General features: G+C 39.8%; 1 protein-coding gene across 1 annotated transcript in view; it reads right to left on the bottom strand.

The window, feature by feature from the left end:
• Positions 1-1,572: 1,572 nt before the first annotated feature.
• The window catches only part of PCDH11X (protocadherin 11 X-linked), a 316,876-nt gene continuing 298,991 nt past the window's right edge, over positions 1,573-19,457 (bottom strand). The window contains exon 6 of the mRNA XM_086619900.1: positions 1,573-1,779. Coding sequence (XP_086476026.1) covers positions 1,573-1,779 — 207 coding nt within the window. The remainder of the gene's footprint in view (positions 1,780-19,457) is intronic.

The following is a 19,457-nucleotide window of genomic DNA, read 5'->3' as shown; positions in this document are numbered from 1 at the left end:
CGGGCCAAGTTTTGCCCTGAACAGATGTATTTTCAAATCACTTATTAGGCTGCTAACAAGGCCTTAGAGGCTTACACACATTCAGGTGTCTCTTTATCAATGGCATGGTTCAATTTAATCCAGATGAAGAGCCCCTGGATAATTAACAGTTGACTAAAGTACGGTGGAGTCTCTAACTGGCTATCACATCACGGCAGAGAAAGCAATGCCAGTATCCATAGCTCTAGCATGGTCCTGAACTCACTTTGATTTTGCCTGTTTTCTATATCATAAGAAGCCAGTGATAACAGCAGAAGATGACAAACTCTTTTGAGATTATTATGGTATGAACTACATACCATAGTTGCTCTCAAAAGACAAACAAAGAAACAAATCAAACCAATTGTATGAGGTTCAACAACCTGCATTGGGTCCTGCACTTGGGTCACAACAACCCCATGCAACGCTACAGGCTTGGGGAAGAGCGGCTGGAAAGCTGCCCAGTGGAAAAGGACCTGGAGCTGTTGGTCGACATCCAGCTGAATATGAGCCAGCAGTGTGCCCAGGTGGCCAAGAAGGACAATAGCATCCTGGCTTGTATCAGAAATAGTGTGGCCAACAGGACTAGGGAAGTGATCATCCCCCTGTACTTGGCACTGGTGAGGCCGCACCTTGAATAATGTGTTCAGTTTTGGGGCCCTCACAACAAGACAGACATTGAGGTGCTGGAGCACGTCCAAAGAAGGGCAACGAAGGTGGTGAAGGGTCTGGAGCACAAGTCTTAGGAGGAGCGGCTGAGGGAACAGGGGTTGCTTGGCCTGGAGAAAAGGAGGCTGAGGGGAGACCTCATCGCTCTCTACAACTACCTGAAAGGAGGTTGTAGTGAGGTGGGTGTCGGTCTCTTCTCCCAAGTAACAAGCAATAGGACAAGAGGAAAAGGTCTCAAGTTGGGCCAGAGGAGGTTTAGATTGGATATTAGGAGAAATTTCTTCACTGAAAGGGTTGTCAAGCATTGGAAGAGGCAGCCTAGGGAAGCGGCGGGTCACCATCCCTGGAGGTATTTAAAAGACATGTAAATGGGAGAGCTGTGCTTAAGGACATGGTTTAGCGGTGGACTTGGCAGTGCTACGTTAACGGTTGGACTTGATGATCTTAAAAGTACTTTCCTACCTAAATGACTCTATGATTCTAACCCTTATTTCTGGAGACTGCAGTGTCTTCACAGGCCTGCTCATCATCTAGAAGTTCCTCCTGTTAGAACAAACTCCAATGTGCACTAGTGTTTGGATAGGGAAACACATTAAAATCATAAACTCCTTCAGCACAGTATTTATGACTATAAAGGCAACAGCGTTAGCCTCATCGGAAAGCTCCTCTGTGTATAGCACAGCAGATCTATAAAGATATCAGGTGACCCATAAACTCTCTACAGCTCACGAGTGTTTCATTTCCAGTGGTCAGACTTCACATTTTTAGAAATACAGGGCTTCTTTGGCCACTTGAAAATCAATGTTCAGTTTTAATAATTGCCTGAAGAAATGGCCCACTTTTGATACTCAAATAATTTAACAACCAAGATGACCAGGGTTTTCATCACTTACTGGACTCCGGGTCTGAGTTGCCATCTCCTTCTGTCCGGCTGTTGGGTGAAGCTTGCTCATAGTACTCCTCCTGGGGGAAGCCGAGGGGCAGAGGGTGCGACGTGCTTGCACCGCTCGTGGGTTCATGGTCTCCGAGCCCACTGTCACTGCAGCTTTCCTGGGAGCCATCTGGTAGGTGAAACGTGACACGGCGCTGAGGCTACAAGGAAGGAAGAAAATTATATGGTTTCCACTACATTATCAGTAATTGCTTAATGCAACCAATTTAGGAAATGTATTATTTCAGTTATCTGCTGAAGACGCATTATCTAGAGTTGTGCACAATTTCAGGCTTTCATGAACAGGCAGCCTGCTTTCAAACCCGCTTCACCTGACAGCACTGCTTTCTTCTATTTTTTAAAAATGTAAGCCCTGATGCAAAATGAAAGACACCTCAAACTAAAGAGATTCTGTCAGACTTCACAAGTCTTTGGATGCCTTTTGTATATTGACTTGGAGATTTCAATCCCTTTTTGAGGCTCAATTTATTTCACTGCTCAGTTTTCTAGTTTTCAAAAAACATTTTCTTTCCCATTAAAAGCTGTTCCACACTTCTGGGCCGAGAAAATGTGACACACTTCTAATGTTGTTGGATTCTTCTAAGGCAGAGAAAGAACAAACAATAACAAGCCACATGTGTTGAAAACAATTTTAATAGATTTTGCACATCCATTAAACTAATGAATTAAAAGTAGATTCCACTAGTTTCCTTCAGACATTTCATTACAATGCCTTTGATTTCTGTTACACTACAGACCTGTATCTTAACTGGAAAGGGCTGGAAGGTGGGAAACAGCTGAAGAAGGAAAGTACCACAGCACAGCTAGTGAAGAAAGGGCCCGGGGAGTGAAGCACCTGCTGCATCAGGCATAGGACAACATTTTCATTACCTAAGTGACTCTGCCTGATTTAGAAGCTGAATAACTGAAATGTAAATCCTTCCCAGTATTAAAAGAAAATACGAACAAAGGCATAAGCAGCTCTCCTGATTATTTCCATATGTCTTATTTCCATGTGTCTTGGAAACACGAAACATGAAGATTCAAATAAACCCCAAAATAACAATTTAAAGTGTTCTTTAGCTTGATGTTACTCAAAATTCCATTTGAAAGGCAATGAAAAACTTGCAGTTTCAAAATTGCTGGGTTTAGTAATGCTGGAGATCAGCTTTTTAATGCAATTATGCAAAAAAGTACATATCTTGTTTATAATACAGCAGATGTTGTCAGAGGTCTCTAGATATTTGGTTCCTATAGGTGATGGTGTTGAACACCATCAGTTATATTAAGTTTTTGCTAAAAAGTTAAGTTCCTCGATTTTTCAAAATCTCTTTTTATCACTGTGACATTACTACATATGCCCACAGACAGCTGCTGTACAGTGTGGTACAGCCAAGAAAATGGCAAGATCAACTCTACCTATGCAATTCCTGACAGATGTGAGCGAGAACTCTTCTTAAAAGCTACCGGTAAGAAATTCACGACTTTCCCAGAAAATCTGTTGTAACGCTTCACCGTTACTAATGGAATGGTTTTCTTCTAATGTTTAACCTGCCTCTTTCTTGTTACAAAATAAATCGCTTCTTCAGTCCCATCCATCATGGTCTGGTTATTCCCACTCATCTTTCTGGCATTTGGCACTTTAGTCTACTTCGGAATAAACAGACCTTATTATTTCAATCTGTCGTGTGCCTTCTGATATCTCTTACTGCTCCCTCCAGCACACGTGCTCACACAGGCTTCTCTGTGCACAGCTCAAAACTCGTTACGCGGCTTCAGCTGAGATCTTTAAAGCGTGGAGTAGAGCAGAAGGACCATTTCACATCTCCTGCAGGCTCCACTACTGCTTTGCCTTTTTCATGGCAGCGTAACATGTTTTCTTTGCCAAGCACCATAATGCCAACTCTTTTTCTAATGATCTTTTGCTTAGTTGCCCCCTTTCTGGTTGGTGCCATTGGTTGCTGGAGCCTTAGTGCTGCACTTCACATTCATTCTTCCTGCCATTCTGTTTTTCCAGATGATTTCATCTGTTTATCATCAAATACTCTGTGCCTTTCAGTCCTGCTGTCCTGTTTATCAAATTTGCAGACTTTAAATTCTCCTTTGTTAGGCAGACTTTTAAGAAAAATTGGAACAGTTCAAGCCAAGAAATCAGTTGAGGAGCTCTGAAAACCTGAACACAGAACAACTTCCCATCACACAGGATGGAAAGGGGAGAAGACATTCCTCCTGTGACTGCAGGAGAAGTCTTACAGCCCACTGGAAACATTTCAGATGGTGAAAGATTCACCGCTAACACACCACCCCCCATGGGTTTCTGGTGTCATCAGAAGAATCTTATTTAACTCTATAGCGAGCTGCCTGCAGCTGCCCCCAGGGCTCTCTGGAAGGCTGGCTGGGACGGGGGTCTGCTCCTCCCGCTGGCTGTCTGATCCTTTTCCTAGCACACACGGATAGAGATACAGGGAGTGTCTCATCATATCCCAGAAAAACAGATGGATCCACAGAAATTACTCATACAACTTATCTTATTCTACTTCACTGTCAATTGCCTCTCAGAGCCCTGTTCCTACCAGCAGGCTCAGTTGACTCTTATCTGAAAGCCCAAATAACTAAAGTTTTGTGGAGTTCATTCCGTGAAAATATTCCTGCAATGTTTCTGATTTACTCCCTGCACACAAAACTGCACTGAGCTTGCACAGCCGTGCAGCGACGGCATGTGGAAATGTAACATGTTATTTCTTTGGTCCTAAATGAGTCTGCTCTTCCCAGTACAGATGAAAAATCAACATTCATTACATAAACGGTTTCTGGAAACTATTTTATGAGGTTTACATTGCCTTCGTGCTGTCTTGCGTTGCACATGTGCTATTTGGTACTCGTGTTATGTTGTATCTTCTCATCTCCAAGCTACCAGTAGATCTTAAGAATAAAGTATTCTTAAAACCTTATTAGTCCAAGTTTTAGCGTTAGATACTGGTATTAGCTTTTGCAAATGGCTGGGAATGCAATGGTTACTATTATGTGCAACTGGGACTCACTAATTTTAGGCAAATGAGTATTTCTGTTTATGGTTCATCGTCAAAATACAAAAGTTCCTCAGCAGATGTCAGGAAAGGAGACCAGAAAGTCATCAAGTCTTTTTTTAAAATGCCTAGCCCAGTGAGAAAAAACAAAAGCCATACCCAAACAAAACTAAAAATCTCATTAACCCTCACATTCAGTAAAAAACTGTAAAAATTTAGTTACATCAATTAAGATGTTATTAGTAGGAAAGACAAAAACCGTACGATTTAAAATAAACTGGCATCAGCTCAAGGCTCATGATTTTTAATTTGATAGTGTCCCTGAGTCTGTCACACCTGATAATGCTGATGATAGAGCACTTCCAGAAGAATTTACCAAGATGAAAAAAACCCCAGCTATTTATCCACATGGCAGCACTGCCATTTTCTTAATTCATGCAGGCATCAGACAGTGATCTGGAACAAGTAATTCTAATAAAATTTTGCCAAAAGCTGAGACTTATCTTCCATCACAATTATTTTGGAAATTTCCTCCTTAAGGCATTTAAATTTCAATTTATAAGATTACAAAATGTCCTCAGACTCCAGCTGCTTTTCTATTTATCTCCAAAGGGAGTTAGCACCGATAGTAATAGAATAACAAGGATTATGGTTTGTTTTATTTATTTGACTGACACTTAGGATATTTTTTTCAAAAAGAGCAAAATGCAAGCAAACCCATTATGTATTCTTAGTGAATTTTGAAAACGTTGATGTAGGAACTTGTAGTACAGACAATTAGACAGATAGGGGAAAATGACGTGAAAATTTAAGGAAAACTGTACAGTAGTATATAGTTTCTCTGACATATTTAACAATATTAAATTACTCTCTATTGATATGAAAAAAGAATTTTGCTTCCAGAGATGTCATGAACCCAGACAAATTCTGTCAGAGGTCTCATACGGCATCCTAAAAAGAACTGCATTTGGTAATAGCACTGTGTCTGGAGGGATCAAATTATCTCAGAAAACCACAAACCTTTTACTCTCATTATTGAAATTTATATGAAGACTGATCAAAGCCCCAAACTATTCTGTGTTCAATCTTTCACTACAATAATTAGACTGTGGCACTGGGAATAATAAAAGATGAGTCTAAGTAAATAGCTTTGGATACATTGAAGGGATGATTTCTGGAATTATACACCAGGGGTTAGCCAATTTATAATCAAAAACTGAAAAAAAAGGTAATAGAAAAAGCAGCAGATAGCAACTGAGGAACATTAAACTATTAACCTTATTATCTTCATTCATTGAAGCAAATTAATATCCTTTTAAAAAGAGATCATAAAGAAAAAATATTACTGTTTAATTTATGTTGAATTAATTATATTATTTAGATGATAATTCTGATTTTAAACAGATCTTATTTACGAGATGCTGTAAGATAGAAGAAAGTAAAAGAACGGGACTATTTCACATTTTTCTCCACTGTTAGCAGCAGCCAGTAAATAAAGAAGTAGTAAAATATATTTTTTTAACTTTAAAATCTAATTTCGCTACTTATACTCATTTTCTCAGTTGCTTATGTCTTCCAAATGCTAGGAAGGTATGAAATGCATACCTTAAATAACTCCACAACAGCTACCTCCAGATGACCAGTACTTCTCAGTTGTTAAAGAAAATCCCTAACCAAACCATAATTTCCAGCTCTAATCTTTTTATACTCAACTATAACATTTTCTTCTAAAATTACCATTATTTGTTCCATACGTTTTGATAGAGACACACAGGACTCAGCTACTGCCAATGTAAAATTCTCAGAAGCACATGAAAACAAACAGCTTAAAAAGATCCACCCACAAATCCAATGGGAAACATGTCTCTGTGTTGAGACTCAAGAAAGAAAAGCCAGTATTTTAATTTTTCCTTTCCCTACACTTATTAGGGTACGGCATAGCTATTATGGCCCCAACAGTTTCTATCAATTGGTTTTTAAGTCTCTATTTCACATGCTTATTGCAGCTCAGAGCATTAAATCCGAGATCTTGCTGTGTTATCTCGATTACTTTGTAATGGACAAAATATATATATATTGCTCATTATCATTTTTCACTCAAATCAGAACAACTTGTGAATTTTTACCAACAATGATCTGTGTTTTCTTTTGGAGCATCTATAAAGATGCTGAACACTCTTGGTCACCATTATTACACACATCTATAAACATTTCACTAATAACAAATTACTATTGTAATCACTTCTTATGATTTAGCAGTCACTTTTTTATAATTTCTTCAAAAATGGCCCGCAGTGATCCTGAACAAGACTGGGCTTTTTTAAGAGCAAAACAAAGGGCTCGTCTAGCAGGGGGAAGGGGAGAGGTAGCGTGTGCCAAAGGGACAATACACAGCTGATTTGTTAAGTCCAAGCTTGGGGGACATCAAAATCAGTATCTTCCCCTTCTTGCGTGAAAAAGTAACAACCCCAATTGTTGCCTATACTATTAGCCTTAATTGCCATCTCATACAGATCAAGCTTGTTGAACAAGCCCTTCTTTTTATTGAACAAGTTCAGCTATATCAGCTATTGTCTTATCTTTATTGGCTGCATTTCTTTCAGCTTCTGTTTCTCTAGATGTTTGTCAAATCCAACAGACCTGCTGTTTTGACAGTTTACCATCTTTATCCTTTTAAATATTGGTAAAACACTACCTTTTCAGATATTTAAAACTTCAGAAATCCAATATAATCCTTTTGGCATTCTTGTTATAAATGTATCTAGTCCTCCTGATTTAACTTCATTAACATTAATAACTGATATCTTACATTCTCACTAATTACTAATGGAAAACACAGCATCTGGCTTCCTTCTAAAGAAGAGAAAGCTTTGATAAATACTTCTACTTTTCCTCACTGTGTTTAACAATCTAACTGTTCCACAGTAGTATGAGATATGTAAATAGCTTAAGGCTTTCACTTATTGATTTAAGTAACTCCTCCCACTTTATTAATTTATTTAGATGTAGGAAGCATAATCTGTTAATATCAAAAAGGCAAGTAAAAGCTCGGTTGGCTGTCCAGACAAACACAAACTCACTATGGATGATTATCCTAGACAGATTTGTAGTTTTTCAGTGAAAGAATTGCTACCTGCCCAGCAAAACAGTGGAACAGACGGTGCCCCTTTACCTGCTCGAATGGAAATTACTTACAATTGTCAGATCTTGCAGTTGGATTCACTCGCACAAAGAGCTGGCTCAAGTGATGAGAAATAATCTTGCAAGACTATCTTGTAACTCCATCACACTCACTTACTCGGGGTGCCTTTTAAAAACCATACTTACGTGCCCCTACAGGCGTTTCTCGCGGGCGTGCGAAACTGCACCCAACTGATAAGCGAAGATGTTGTATCTTTCAGCTATTAGCTACTGCAAACGAATAATTTTGTGAAACCTCTTGTCGTGTGGGTAAGCAACAGAAATTTTTTTACCACCACCTGCTTTAAGAAGCAGATTTTCACTGATGCCATTTTCCTCCGAAGCAACTAGAAGCTAAGCTGATACTCCCACCCTCCTCTTGCAGTACAGAGGTCATGGAACAAACTCATCCGCCAAATCATCGCCGAACAAACACATTACAAACCTGGGACTTCACAAATTTCTTTCTACTAACCTCAATAAGTATTTCTTTTCAGACTTTAATCCTCGTTGTACTAAAGAATATATCTCATATGACATTTCCCAGCAACATTTAACAATTAAATTGTATTTTCTGAGCTTCTTGAAATAACAACAAAGAACTGAAATAAAAAAGGCAAATAAAACCAAAAATAACATTTAAAGCATGCCAAACATTTTATTTAGCTTTTGAAAGGCAGTTATTGTATGCTAACTAGATGTCAAAATGATAGCTGAAAGCATGCTTTTTAAAGTTTAATTCATGTAAGTCTTCAATTTGACATGTGATTAAATAAAAACTACACATGAAAGTTGCACTGTGGTTGTGCTGTTGCTTAGGTTGAGAAATAGGAAAGTCTCAATTCTGATTTTATTTTTTTTTTTTTTAAATATGTTCTTTTCTTTCCAGGTTGTCAGCTTTGATGTTACTATCTTGAATGCTTGATTTCTGATAGGCGAAGCCATTTTAGTTAAAAGAATATAATTATAAACAATAATGCAGAAACATTTTGGTAACATTTGACATCATTTCTGACTGCTCATCCAACAACATGGATCTTTTTTGGCAGAAATATTGATCAGATGTTATTACAGTTGTGAATATGTCTTTTAAAAGCAACACTATTTCTTACCTAGTATTTTCTTTGTGTTAATAATGAAATAAGGCAGAATTTATACTTTCATAAATGTACATAGCACTCTAGCTCTAATTTCATTCTGTTAATTTATACATTTCAGCTGTGGCTCAGATAAATACATTTCCTCTTTCTTCGTGAGTAAGGTATAGATTTATGGAATAATAAATGTTGTTCCAGTGAATTACTCACTGACCTTCAGCCCCTACTTTTGCATCATAGCAGTCAAGGCTAAGCCATTAAGTTCGAACATGATGAGGTTATTAGAGCTATAGAGACCTGGAAGAAATCTCAAGAACCTGATTCAATCCCATTTGCAATTTTTTTCTGTTCAGTTTTTCATTTAAAGGTCAAATCTTTCTGAAGCAATACACATGCGTATAACTTCATGAGCCCTCACAAGCATTCACTTGGAGAGGCTTGAGAGTGTGCCTTCAGCCTTTCCAGCCAACAAACGGAGCTATTCTTATTAGTGTTTCCCAGAAAAAGGGACTTGGATCTAATTTTGATTCTTTGGGTTGAAAGTGCACTGAAGTCAGAAGAAAAACTTAACATTCTTTAAGTAAGACACGCTTAATGAGTATTCTAAAATACTCTAGTACAAGTACTTATGCATCACCTCAGTTGTATTTCACCCTATAAAATAAATCTTAGCTCCACAGAATTTTTTCTTTCAGGTGTGGATAGGATATTTGAGTGGGAAGATTATCAAGCAGTTCGTATGTAATGCAGACATGGAATAACCTCAGGTTCAATAGTCACACACGTACTTGTCAAATGTGAACTCGCTTTGCTATGGTTAGAAAGAGAGGTACACAAATCATGGCAGAGAACAAGTCTGCGGTATAAGCTTAGAACCTGGAGAGGCTGAGGTACCTCTTGAATAAAGAGAAAGAAAAACAGACTGACCTCCCCAATTTCTTCTAGAAAAAAGCCCCATATTTTTAGAACCAGAGGTTTCTAGACTACATTTCCACCAATTTTGATAGCCCTCAAAAGCCTTGGGGGCCACCATTGCTCTTGGCCTCCAAGGAGCAGCCAGCCCTTGCTGCACCCTGATATAGTAAAGAAGCAGATTTTCTGTGATATCTCACTAAGAAGAGTCAACACAAAAATTAAAAAAAAAAAAACAAAAACAAATTAAAAGTTAAGGGACTTTTGAAGTGAGTAGAAAAGCAGCTCTTCAGCATGTCACTGTGTCACTACATTTGTTATGACAGCACACCTTTGTTATAACAGCATTCAATTTGTTATAGCAGCAAATCTATAATGTTGATATCAAATGTTTGATTAGCTAGAATGGGAACTGATGGTAGCTAAAATAGAAGGATAAAAGTAACATTTTACGCAGCTGTCAAAAAAAGCATCTTGCTCCTTTTGGAGAAGAGAAAGAATAGACGAAACCAAAATGAGCTCTAAGGAAACTTAAGACTTACTGAAAGAGCAGAGAAAGCATTCTCTTTTCTGCTCTCTGTATCAGTATTTGCTTGCAACATTTATCTTTTTGGCCTTTAGCAAATATCCTTTAACCACCCAGATTACTCATTCTTAATCTTAAATGTACAGTGTGTTTGCCATCTGAGGTCACCTATCTAAAGTACATTCTCATGGCAATTATAATTAATCCACCTTTAGGTGAAATGGTTATGACAGACACAAGAGAACGGAAAAAAAAAACCTGCCAGCCTGTGTAAAATAAAGCTGCAGGCCAAAATTTACAACCAGTGATGCAGTTCATGCTGTGTTTGCTTTCTACAAAGTGAAATTCTAGCATTTGAGTATGGTAACTTTTATCAGCAGTGCGCTCTTTAGTGGACTCCAGTGATCCAGGACAATTTTCCCTGGATCAAGAAAACTTTCACCAGAAGAGGTACCACTGAGGAGAATCCAAGAAAACTTCCAGGTTTGAAACACGTATCTTGAAACTGCCTTTCCAATCGCCAGATAAAAGTTTTAATCTGAATATGATAAGTTATTCCATATACTGAAATAAAGGAATTTTTGACTGGAACACTTTGCTTTGTTTCAATCTTCTGTTACTGTAAACAGGAAAGATGCTGTGTGATAAATGCCACAGTGAACACTGCTGCAATACTTTGTTTTTATTTCATGTATTTGAAATATCCGTTTTTCTCTCCAAGTTGTTTCAAGAAAAAGCATTACATTTTATTTGATTAAAGACAGAAATCCCCCATTTGCATCATTATTTTCACAGTTTATACTATCAGTGTGATAATGAATAAGTTTTTAAAAGTTATTTACAGTAGAATACACGAAATATTCAAAATTACTAAAGTGAATTGAGGTACATGCGACTAATGCATTCTTAAATGGAATTCTGCAACACCTATTTGTAAATGGGAAAAATTTTACAGATTGAAATGCTGTATTGTGTCATTGATACCATCCTTCGCTCCTATAGAGCGATGTCTCTGCAATTGTCCTTGCAGATAATCAGAATACATAACTGAATTTCAGAATTCACCACTTGTGTAATTTCAGCAAAGCAAAATATAAAGCCATTAGCCTTCCTTTGTTCCTTAAATCTTTCTAGCTTATTTTCATACGCAGTGCAGCCATTCTTTGGGACTATTAAGATTACTTACTCATCCTTCTTCACGGAGCACAACAGACAATACAAATGGCTGAAGTAACGCAGCGGATGTCAGTCCGCATGAAGAAATAACGCAGTTCTGGGCAAGGGGAACAGAGACTCCAGCTGAAGCATGTGGAAGGTCTCTTGCTCCCAAAGCAAGCTGAGAGCAGCTGTGTGCCACCGTGAGCAGTGACCTGCTCGGCTGCAGCTGCCCCGATCCCAACCCAGCCCCGACCCGCAGCCACGGGATTTGTGCTCCGGAATCACAATGAGAGCGTGGCTGCTGGAGGGAGCTGTAAGTCAAGGTCCAGTTTTGTGAGGTTCAGGCGTCTGCCACCAGGGACCTGCCTTTCTGAAGCACAGATCTGTGACCTTGGGTTGCTTTCCTGACAAGCAGTTACGGAGGTGAGCGAGAAAACAGGTGAACTTGAGCCATGCACACTAAGTAGAAACCCAGACAGAGTTGAAGTTGTTTACTTAGTAACTCGAGGAGTCAAGAGAAAGGTACTAATGCAAAAAACATCTAAAACACCAAGGGGACATAGCAGAGAAGTTAGCAAAAGTGAAGACTGGGCACTTCCAGCGAGCCCCAAAGGCAACTCTCCCTCCCAGGGCTGCCAGTGGCACAGCCCGCAGAGCCCACCGCGCCTCCACCAGCAGCGCCGAGCACACTGATGCTTTGCTTACCAAAAATAGCATCATTGCATACTTCCAAATAGCATAATCCCGCATCCAAGCCCCTGCACCTTTGGAAAGACGCCCAAGGAAACGTGCCCCAAAGAGCTGGGAAATGCAAGGGGCTGGGGAGGGATAGCCCAAGGCACAGCGAGTGCCGCTTCTGCAGCTCTGAGTGCATTCAGTGCCTGCTTTTGTTTCCTCTCCTGCCACCCAGAAGATTGGCACTGCTACCATCTTTACTCCAGGACTATTCAAATTCCATGTAAAGCTCATCTAAATCGGAGGTAAATATCATCCTCCGTATGAGCCACACCGACCTTGCAACCTCTAAACCTGCAATACTCGTGCAACTCTGACACCAAGGAGATGATCAGGGAAGGCGACTGCTTGCTCTGGTTGATCCAGAAAAGCCTGATGGCGCAGAAATCCCTTGCAACATGCAGTCATGCAAGAATAAATGCAAGGCTGCGGGTCTGCACTGTGCTCTTACTGCTCAGGGGAAGCAAATTGCTGTAGATATCCAATCTACAAAATAAAACAGCAGGAAAAACGTGCGTGCGGAAGGGTAAAAACAGTAAAGTCAGCAGAGCTGGGGTAAGTCCTGCGGGTAACAGGGAGACACGATGGGCACAGGTATCTTCCACACATGGCTACACGCACAGGCCCATGGACATCGTTCCTGTGTCAGTCACAGTATTGAGCACCCCTGGTAACCGTCTGGGCTGCTCACCCTGAAACCATCTTTATGCGCCAATTTTCCTGACTAAAGATTTCAATTTAATTGTACTTTTAAAGATATTTCTTAGTGTTTTCTTATTTTCATTGGCATACAGTGTCTGTGCTTTGCACACAACAAAATGCATTTCACATATTTTCAAGGCAAAACGTGTAAATACAACCTTGCAGTATTAATTATGTTCTTTCTCCTACTGTTTTTAATTAATTTGACCTTTGGTCCTATTTTTGTCAATTCAGGAGGCATATTGCAATCAGAAGAAAGCCACTGTATAAATATTCTATTCTGCAATTCACCAACTAAATGAGTAAGCAATGGAGGAAAATCTACAGCATGCAATTAGCATTATCCTTTTCTTTTTTTTTTTTTTACTTCACAGAACTCATTAATAACTTTTAGTAGGTAAAATTGAAGCTAGGAACCCTCCTACACCTTAGGCATATATTCTACCTTTGCATAAAAGAAATTCTTTTGATGTACTGGAAATCTTATTAATAGATTCACCAGAAAACAAGCATGTAAGCTGGCAGAGGCAATTGCAAGAGGTAAAATGAATGTAAATGACAGATGAAAGAAAATTTCCATGCCGTTCAGATCAATATAAACAAAAGTGCTGCAGCAACCACAGCACAGATGAAGGGAATTCATCAAACTTGTATTTCAGATTATTTGCCCTGTTCTAAATGCACCCTCTGTGTTCCTGAGAGTGCTGGTTTTGACTGGGATGGAGTTCATTTTCTTCTCAGTAGCTGGTATGGGGCTGTGTTTGGGATTTGTGCTGGAAGCAGTGTTGACAACCCAGGGATGTTTCCATTACTGCTGAGCAGGGCTCACACAGAGTCGGGGCCTTTTCTGCTCCTCACCCCACCCCACCAGCGAGGAGGCTGGGGGTGCACAAGGAGATGGGAGGGGACCCAGCTGGGACAGCTGACCCCAACTGACCACAGGGATGTTCCATACCATATGACGTCATGCTCAGCATATAAAGCTGAAGGAAGAAGGAGGAAGGGGGGGATGTTCGAAGTGATGGCGTTTTGTCTTTCCCAGACTCTTCTCATCCTGTCCCCCATCCCTCCAGGCGGGAGTGAGCGAGCAGTTGTGTGGGGCTCAGTTCCTGGCTGGGGTTAAACCACAACACTGAGCTATGTTCTTCCTTTACCCAATTAATACTACATTAAAATGCATTCCTGCAGGGGCTTTTTCCTTATGTTGCTGAATTGAAGTTTTTCAGTGCACTTAGATATGGGAGGGGGAGAGTGTAGAGAATAGCTTCTTGCTTCTAAATACTGCCATTTGGAAAGCCTGTAATTGCAGCACTTAATAATTTTCTAAATACTTAAGCCAGAATTAATTATCCCTGCTATTATTGCAGGAGTATGGATCATATATGGGTTTGATGAAGAGAATGTGTGATAGAACATTTTATTGTACTCAGTGCATGCAGTGGGTGTGCAAGGCACTCAAACTATTAGAAGGAACAGGCTTCTCTACTTCAATTATATCTCAGTGTGATCATCAGATATCTACAGAATCAGCTTTGCTCATTTTGTGCGTTTTGTTGTTGCCTAATTAAACACTTTCACGACCCTTTTGTACACTAGGGACTAATCATAATTTTAAAAAGAATCTTACTTTATTTAAAATCATACTGGTTCTTGGTGATGAATTAAAGGAAGGTAAATGCTTATTGTTAAACAGCTTCCATTTCAATAGACTTGGAAATGTATTTTCATTAGTAGCCAGAAATCAAGGCAGGTCATGAACTTCAGCAACTGCCTTTAATGGAGTGAATTCTACAGTCTTCTGGCAGCTTTATATGGTGTTGAGGAATCAAAAATATCTGTAGCTACTTTTACAGCTAATTGCCCACGCTGTTTAAAAATCCCTTTATGCAGAAGCTGGGTGAATGCAGGAGAGGTGATGGAAAGGGGAGGAATGGCTGCAGAACTGGTCGTAGTTGATTCAGCAGTAGAAATACTACCTGTATTGTATAAGACTTTTAAACACTTAGAGATACATAACAAAGAAAATATATAAACATGGTATTTGCAAGGGGGAAATCAAAGCCACAAGGAGATGAATCTTCACTTCCAGAACACTGGATTCAGACCTTTGTGCAGAACACAAACTAAAGTGACTTTGATCTCAGTCTAGTGTATCAAAACCAACAAAAATATAATTTCTTACAAAAAACAACCACTCCCTCTCCAAAAAACTAACGCGTGTCTGAGATTCAGTAGAATATTAAACTGTTGAGGCAGGCTCATTGTTTGAAAGAAGGCTGGCAGCATTGCTTTGGTTTCAAAGCAGTTTACTGGGGAAACCAGAAGTGAAGCAGCAGCCTGAAGCACACCAGCTGACTCTTCCCAGAAGTTCAAAAGACTTGGGCTGTGTTGCCGTAGGTAGCTGATGCACAGACAGGGATATATTTACTAAAGAAATGTACTGTCACAACTCAAACGAACACAATCAAAAATCAGCACAGATTTCAGGCAGTGCTTGTGAAGCAAGGTGGCAAGATACTAAATGCATCATGAGCAGTGAAACAAAAGGGATCCAGAGCAACACTTCGTCCCTTTCGCCTACATCCCTAGAATTGCCTTTGAGACTCGGAACCATGATACATTCATTTATTTCGTAACAGAAATAATAACTAATGCAGAGAGTCTCTGATGAAAGAGATTGAGCAGCTGTGGAAGTCATTCCCTTAGTTGGGAGGAAATCATTTCCTCTTGTGCTATTTGCCCTTGTGCTGGCTCACTGTAACAGCCAACAAATTCGCCTTCTCTAATTGTTTACATCCCTGCCTCAAAAGATATATCCCTTTTTTTTTTTTCCCAGAGTTAAAGACTATAAATCCACTCTTGGTACAGACTACAGTCTAATTCCCAACTGACTCCCCAGAGATTCACAGAAGAAAGAGAAGACAAACAACAGCTACAAGAAGATGACTCTCCAGCTCCAATCAATAATTTGCCTGTCACTCCCCAAGTGCATCGCCCTATCAGCATAACTCTGCAAAGTTCCTTATCAGTGACGGACTCTTACACTTGCTAGGTAGACATGGAGCATTTTTGCATCCCGTGGGTTTTGCATTTCAGTAAATCTCCTTCTCCCAGCAATACAAACGCACAATAACCGCCACAGACTGACAATAGATGTTAGAAACGTGAAAAACAGCCTATAGTGTAATAGTACTTTGCACATATATATCATTCTTTACTTGAATGGGCTTTTGAAAGATGAATTCCATTTCAGAATAACAGAATAGAAAAGACAGTTATTAAAACAGTTTACAAATCAGCAAACCAAAGCACAGATGGCTATGCCCTCTTGATTCTCGTGACTGAAGGTTAGGCTAAGTCAATGGCAGAATCCAAAAATGAAATCAGGAGTCCTGGATGGAAGGGACACTGTTACACAAATTGTAATTACATTTCTTGTTCTCCATCTAGCATGCCTCCTCAGAGAAAAAGCTCTTCTCTCTCAAAATATACCCCAAAAAAAGGTATTTACATTCCAATAAACTATCACAGACAGCCTGAAATAGAGAATTATGCATGTGCATATTATAATGCATATAAATACAAGTACATACAGCATCATTTAAAACCATGTCAAAGCCAGACAATACACCACAAACCCAAAAGAAAATGACTCAATAAAAACTGTTTTCTGACTAGCTTGGCCAATACTAGTGGGAATTCACTGAAGTGAGTGCTAATGCAGTCTGTTTCAATGGAACCATATGGATTAGAAAATGCCATTAGTAAAATCATCTAACACTAAACCTCTGTGAGCAAGTGAGAGAACAATAATGATCTTATCTGCTCTAACAAGACTGAAAAACTGGTGACTGCAGAAGATGAATTCTGCCAGATATTCCATCTGTGAGTAACAGATCAGTTCATTAATGGAAATCTTCAAATTAGAGCTGAGAAATACACGGTTAAGGACAGACTGCCTCTACTAGCAAAGTTCCTGCTTAAAAGCTCTACAGGTTCATGAGGCTTAAGATTGAGTCACTACAATTATCTGCCATCACTTTTAAATGCGTCTTTTTCTTGTTCTGAAGCTGCATTGACAGCAGTGCTCCTGCCAGCGTTTGCCACTTGTTCCACGAGAATAGTCTGAGCTTTGGGAGGAGCTCTGAGCACGGAGCCTGAAATCTGTCGTGTCCGATAACTTACCAGCTCTGCAATATAATGCAGAATTTAGATTAGAAGCATGAGCGCTCCTTTTAGCATTTAAGTCAATCTCACAATCTGCTCAGACTTTTAAAATGCTTCAAGGTAGTACCACCATGCCCGTGACAGATGCATTACCTACATACGGCAGACTTGATCCAAAACTCCCTGAAGCACTTCTCCCCCAGCCCTACCTCCCTCCTAAGAACTGTTGGGTGAAGTGCATGCTAAAAGCCCCAATAAAATCCAGACTCATAATCTAAGACATGGTAACAGTGACCAGTTTGAAGGTACACAAAACAAGGCTAAATCTTGAGTCCCAACAAGCCATCACCAGCAAACCCAGACATCCTTAGAGGAAAAGTGGACGTTGTTTCAAATTTTAAGTTTCCCTTCACAAAAGACACATTAGCAGAGAAAATTTCAGTGATTTTGCTACATCCATCTTGCACTTCAACACTGACACAATTTACATCAAAACATCAGAAGAAATAACATTCGACAGAAAACAACCATAATCTTTTTTCCAGCAGACTCTCTCTAACCAAAGCCCTGCTACAGAGCAGCATTAAAGAGTTTCTTCAGGAATGCTAGCCCAGAAGTTTCATGAAGCTTTATCATATTAAATGACTGCTGAAATGTTTTGTTGTTATTCATTTTGGAAACTCAGACAAACACCAGAGCTCTGTTCAGCTCCAGGCCGACTCCAAATGTTTTCCATTTAATTTTCCAAGTTCCAAAGGCAGAGAGGAAGGGAGCTATATTCAGCAGGAGGCCAGAGGAGAAGCGAGTGGCGTGTATCAATAGGACATCTCGGTAAAAGCCTAATTGGGGATCAAACAGGAAAGCCCACATTTCTAATAGCAGCCTGGAGGTAATCAAACAAAACCACAGGCGAATCGATGCAAATCAAAATTGGCCAAAAGGCATTATATCCCCAACTAACACATCCATCTGTAAAGGTCCGCTTTTGTCCGAGCTTCCGTCCTTACAAGCACTCTGCTCCAGCTCCAGACACAAACACTCTCAAATAAGCAACTGACGTATTGAAAACCAGCAACGGCGAAAGCGGTAACACCAAATTTACCATAGCAGACTATATGTTTAAATTGAATTATTGCATAGGTACCCGGACATTCCGCTTCATTTTAAACACCAACCCGTGCAAAAGCTTCTGCTAAATCCTTGTGCCCCACCTTCCCTTAGCAACAGGCCAGCTGGGAGCCCCGGCTGCCTCCGGGATAAGAACGCAGCGGCAAAGAACTAATCCACCCCCCGTGCATGCACGAGGCCGCCGTGGAGTCACGCTGCCGGGTGGGATTTACTCAACGGGCTCTTGGAGACCACATCAGCTCTCGCACCAGCGCTTCCTCGCTTACGCCGCGGCCTTTTTCATCTCGCCACAAGCAGCACACGGACTAACCAGTTGTTTGGACGTTTTAAGGCCTTTAAAACAAAAATAGTCCCCCCAAGAGAGCACACGGAACAAAAAATAAACTCTATTCTTTTTTAATTTCTTTACGATTTGCTTGTTCTGGGGTAATTTCTGGAAATGTTTAGTGATCTTGTGGTTAAGTTCGAAACTGGAACCAGAAGGGATCCAGCTAATTTCCAGATGGCTGAAGAGATTGTGTCCTCAGATTTTTACTGTTTCGTTCATTCAAAATAATTATATTATTGTATGTAATTTGACTTCTAAACTGTTTTGAGGAGACTCTTAATAGTTCCTGTGAAAACAACTAATGAGTTTGGTTTTCTGATAGTTTCAGTGACTGAAAAATACTGAAAACCAAATTGATTTTAGACATACTTTCAATCACAGTTGGCAGAGATCCTGTAACTTAATGCAAATGGATTTTTCTTTTTGTCTTTTAAAAGGATCTCTTCCCAGGTGAAAGGTCATTTGTGAGACTTATTTCACTTTAAATCGCAAAATGCTCAGCTCATTAAAAGTAATCAAATGGTCAAATTCTGCTGTTAATGATGGCTGATTATCACCTCCAGACTGTTCTTGTCTCATGGTCAGAGTGCCACACCACCCAGACAGGATAACGTGCATTTACCTCCCTGCTTTGGCTTTCTTCAAAGGGATGTCATGGAATTAGAAGACTCCAACTAAAATACTTGTGATACTTGTTACTTGACAAGAAAGCGTACGGTAGATTTTCTCTCTAATGAGTCTGGTTTGCAGCTTGGAAATCCAGCACAGGCTCTACATCATGCTACCTTACCTTCCACCAGTGCTGTAAGTGTGCTTGTTTGCAGAAAAAGCTGAAAACGTGATCGATTTACGGAGGTGAGAGAGGACCAGACAATTAACT

Source organism: Tauraco erythrolophus, chromosome 13 (assembly GCF_009769465.1).
Source record: "Tauraco erythrolophus isolate bTauEry1 chromosome 13, bTauEry1.pri, whole genome shotgun sequence".
Classification (NCBI taxonomy): Eukaryota; Metazoa; Chordata; class Aves; order Musophagiformes; family Musophagidae; genus Tauraco; species Tauraco erythrolophus.
This window is presented reverse-complemented; position numbering and strand designations above follow the sequence as displayed.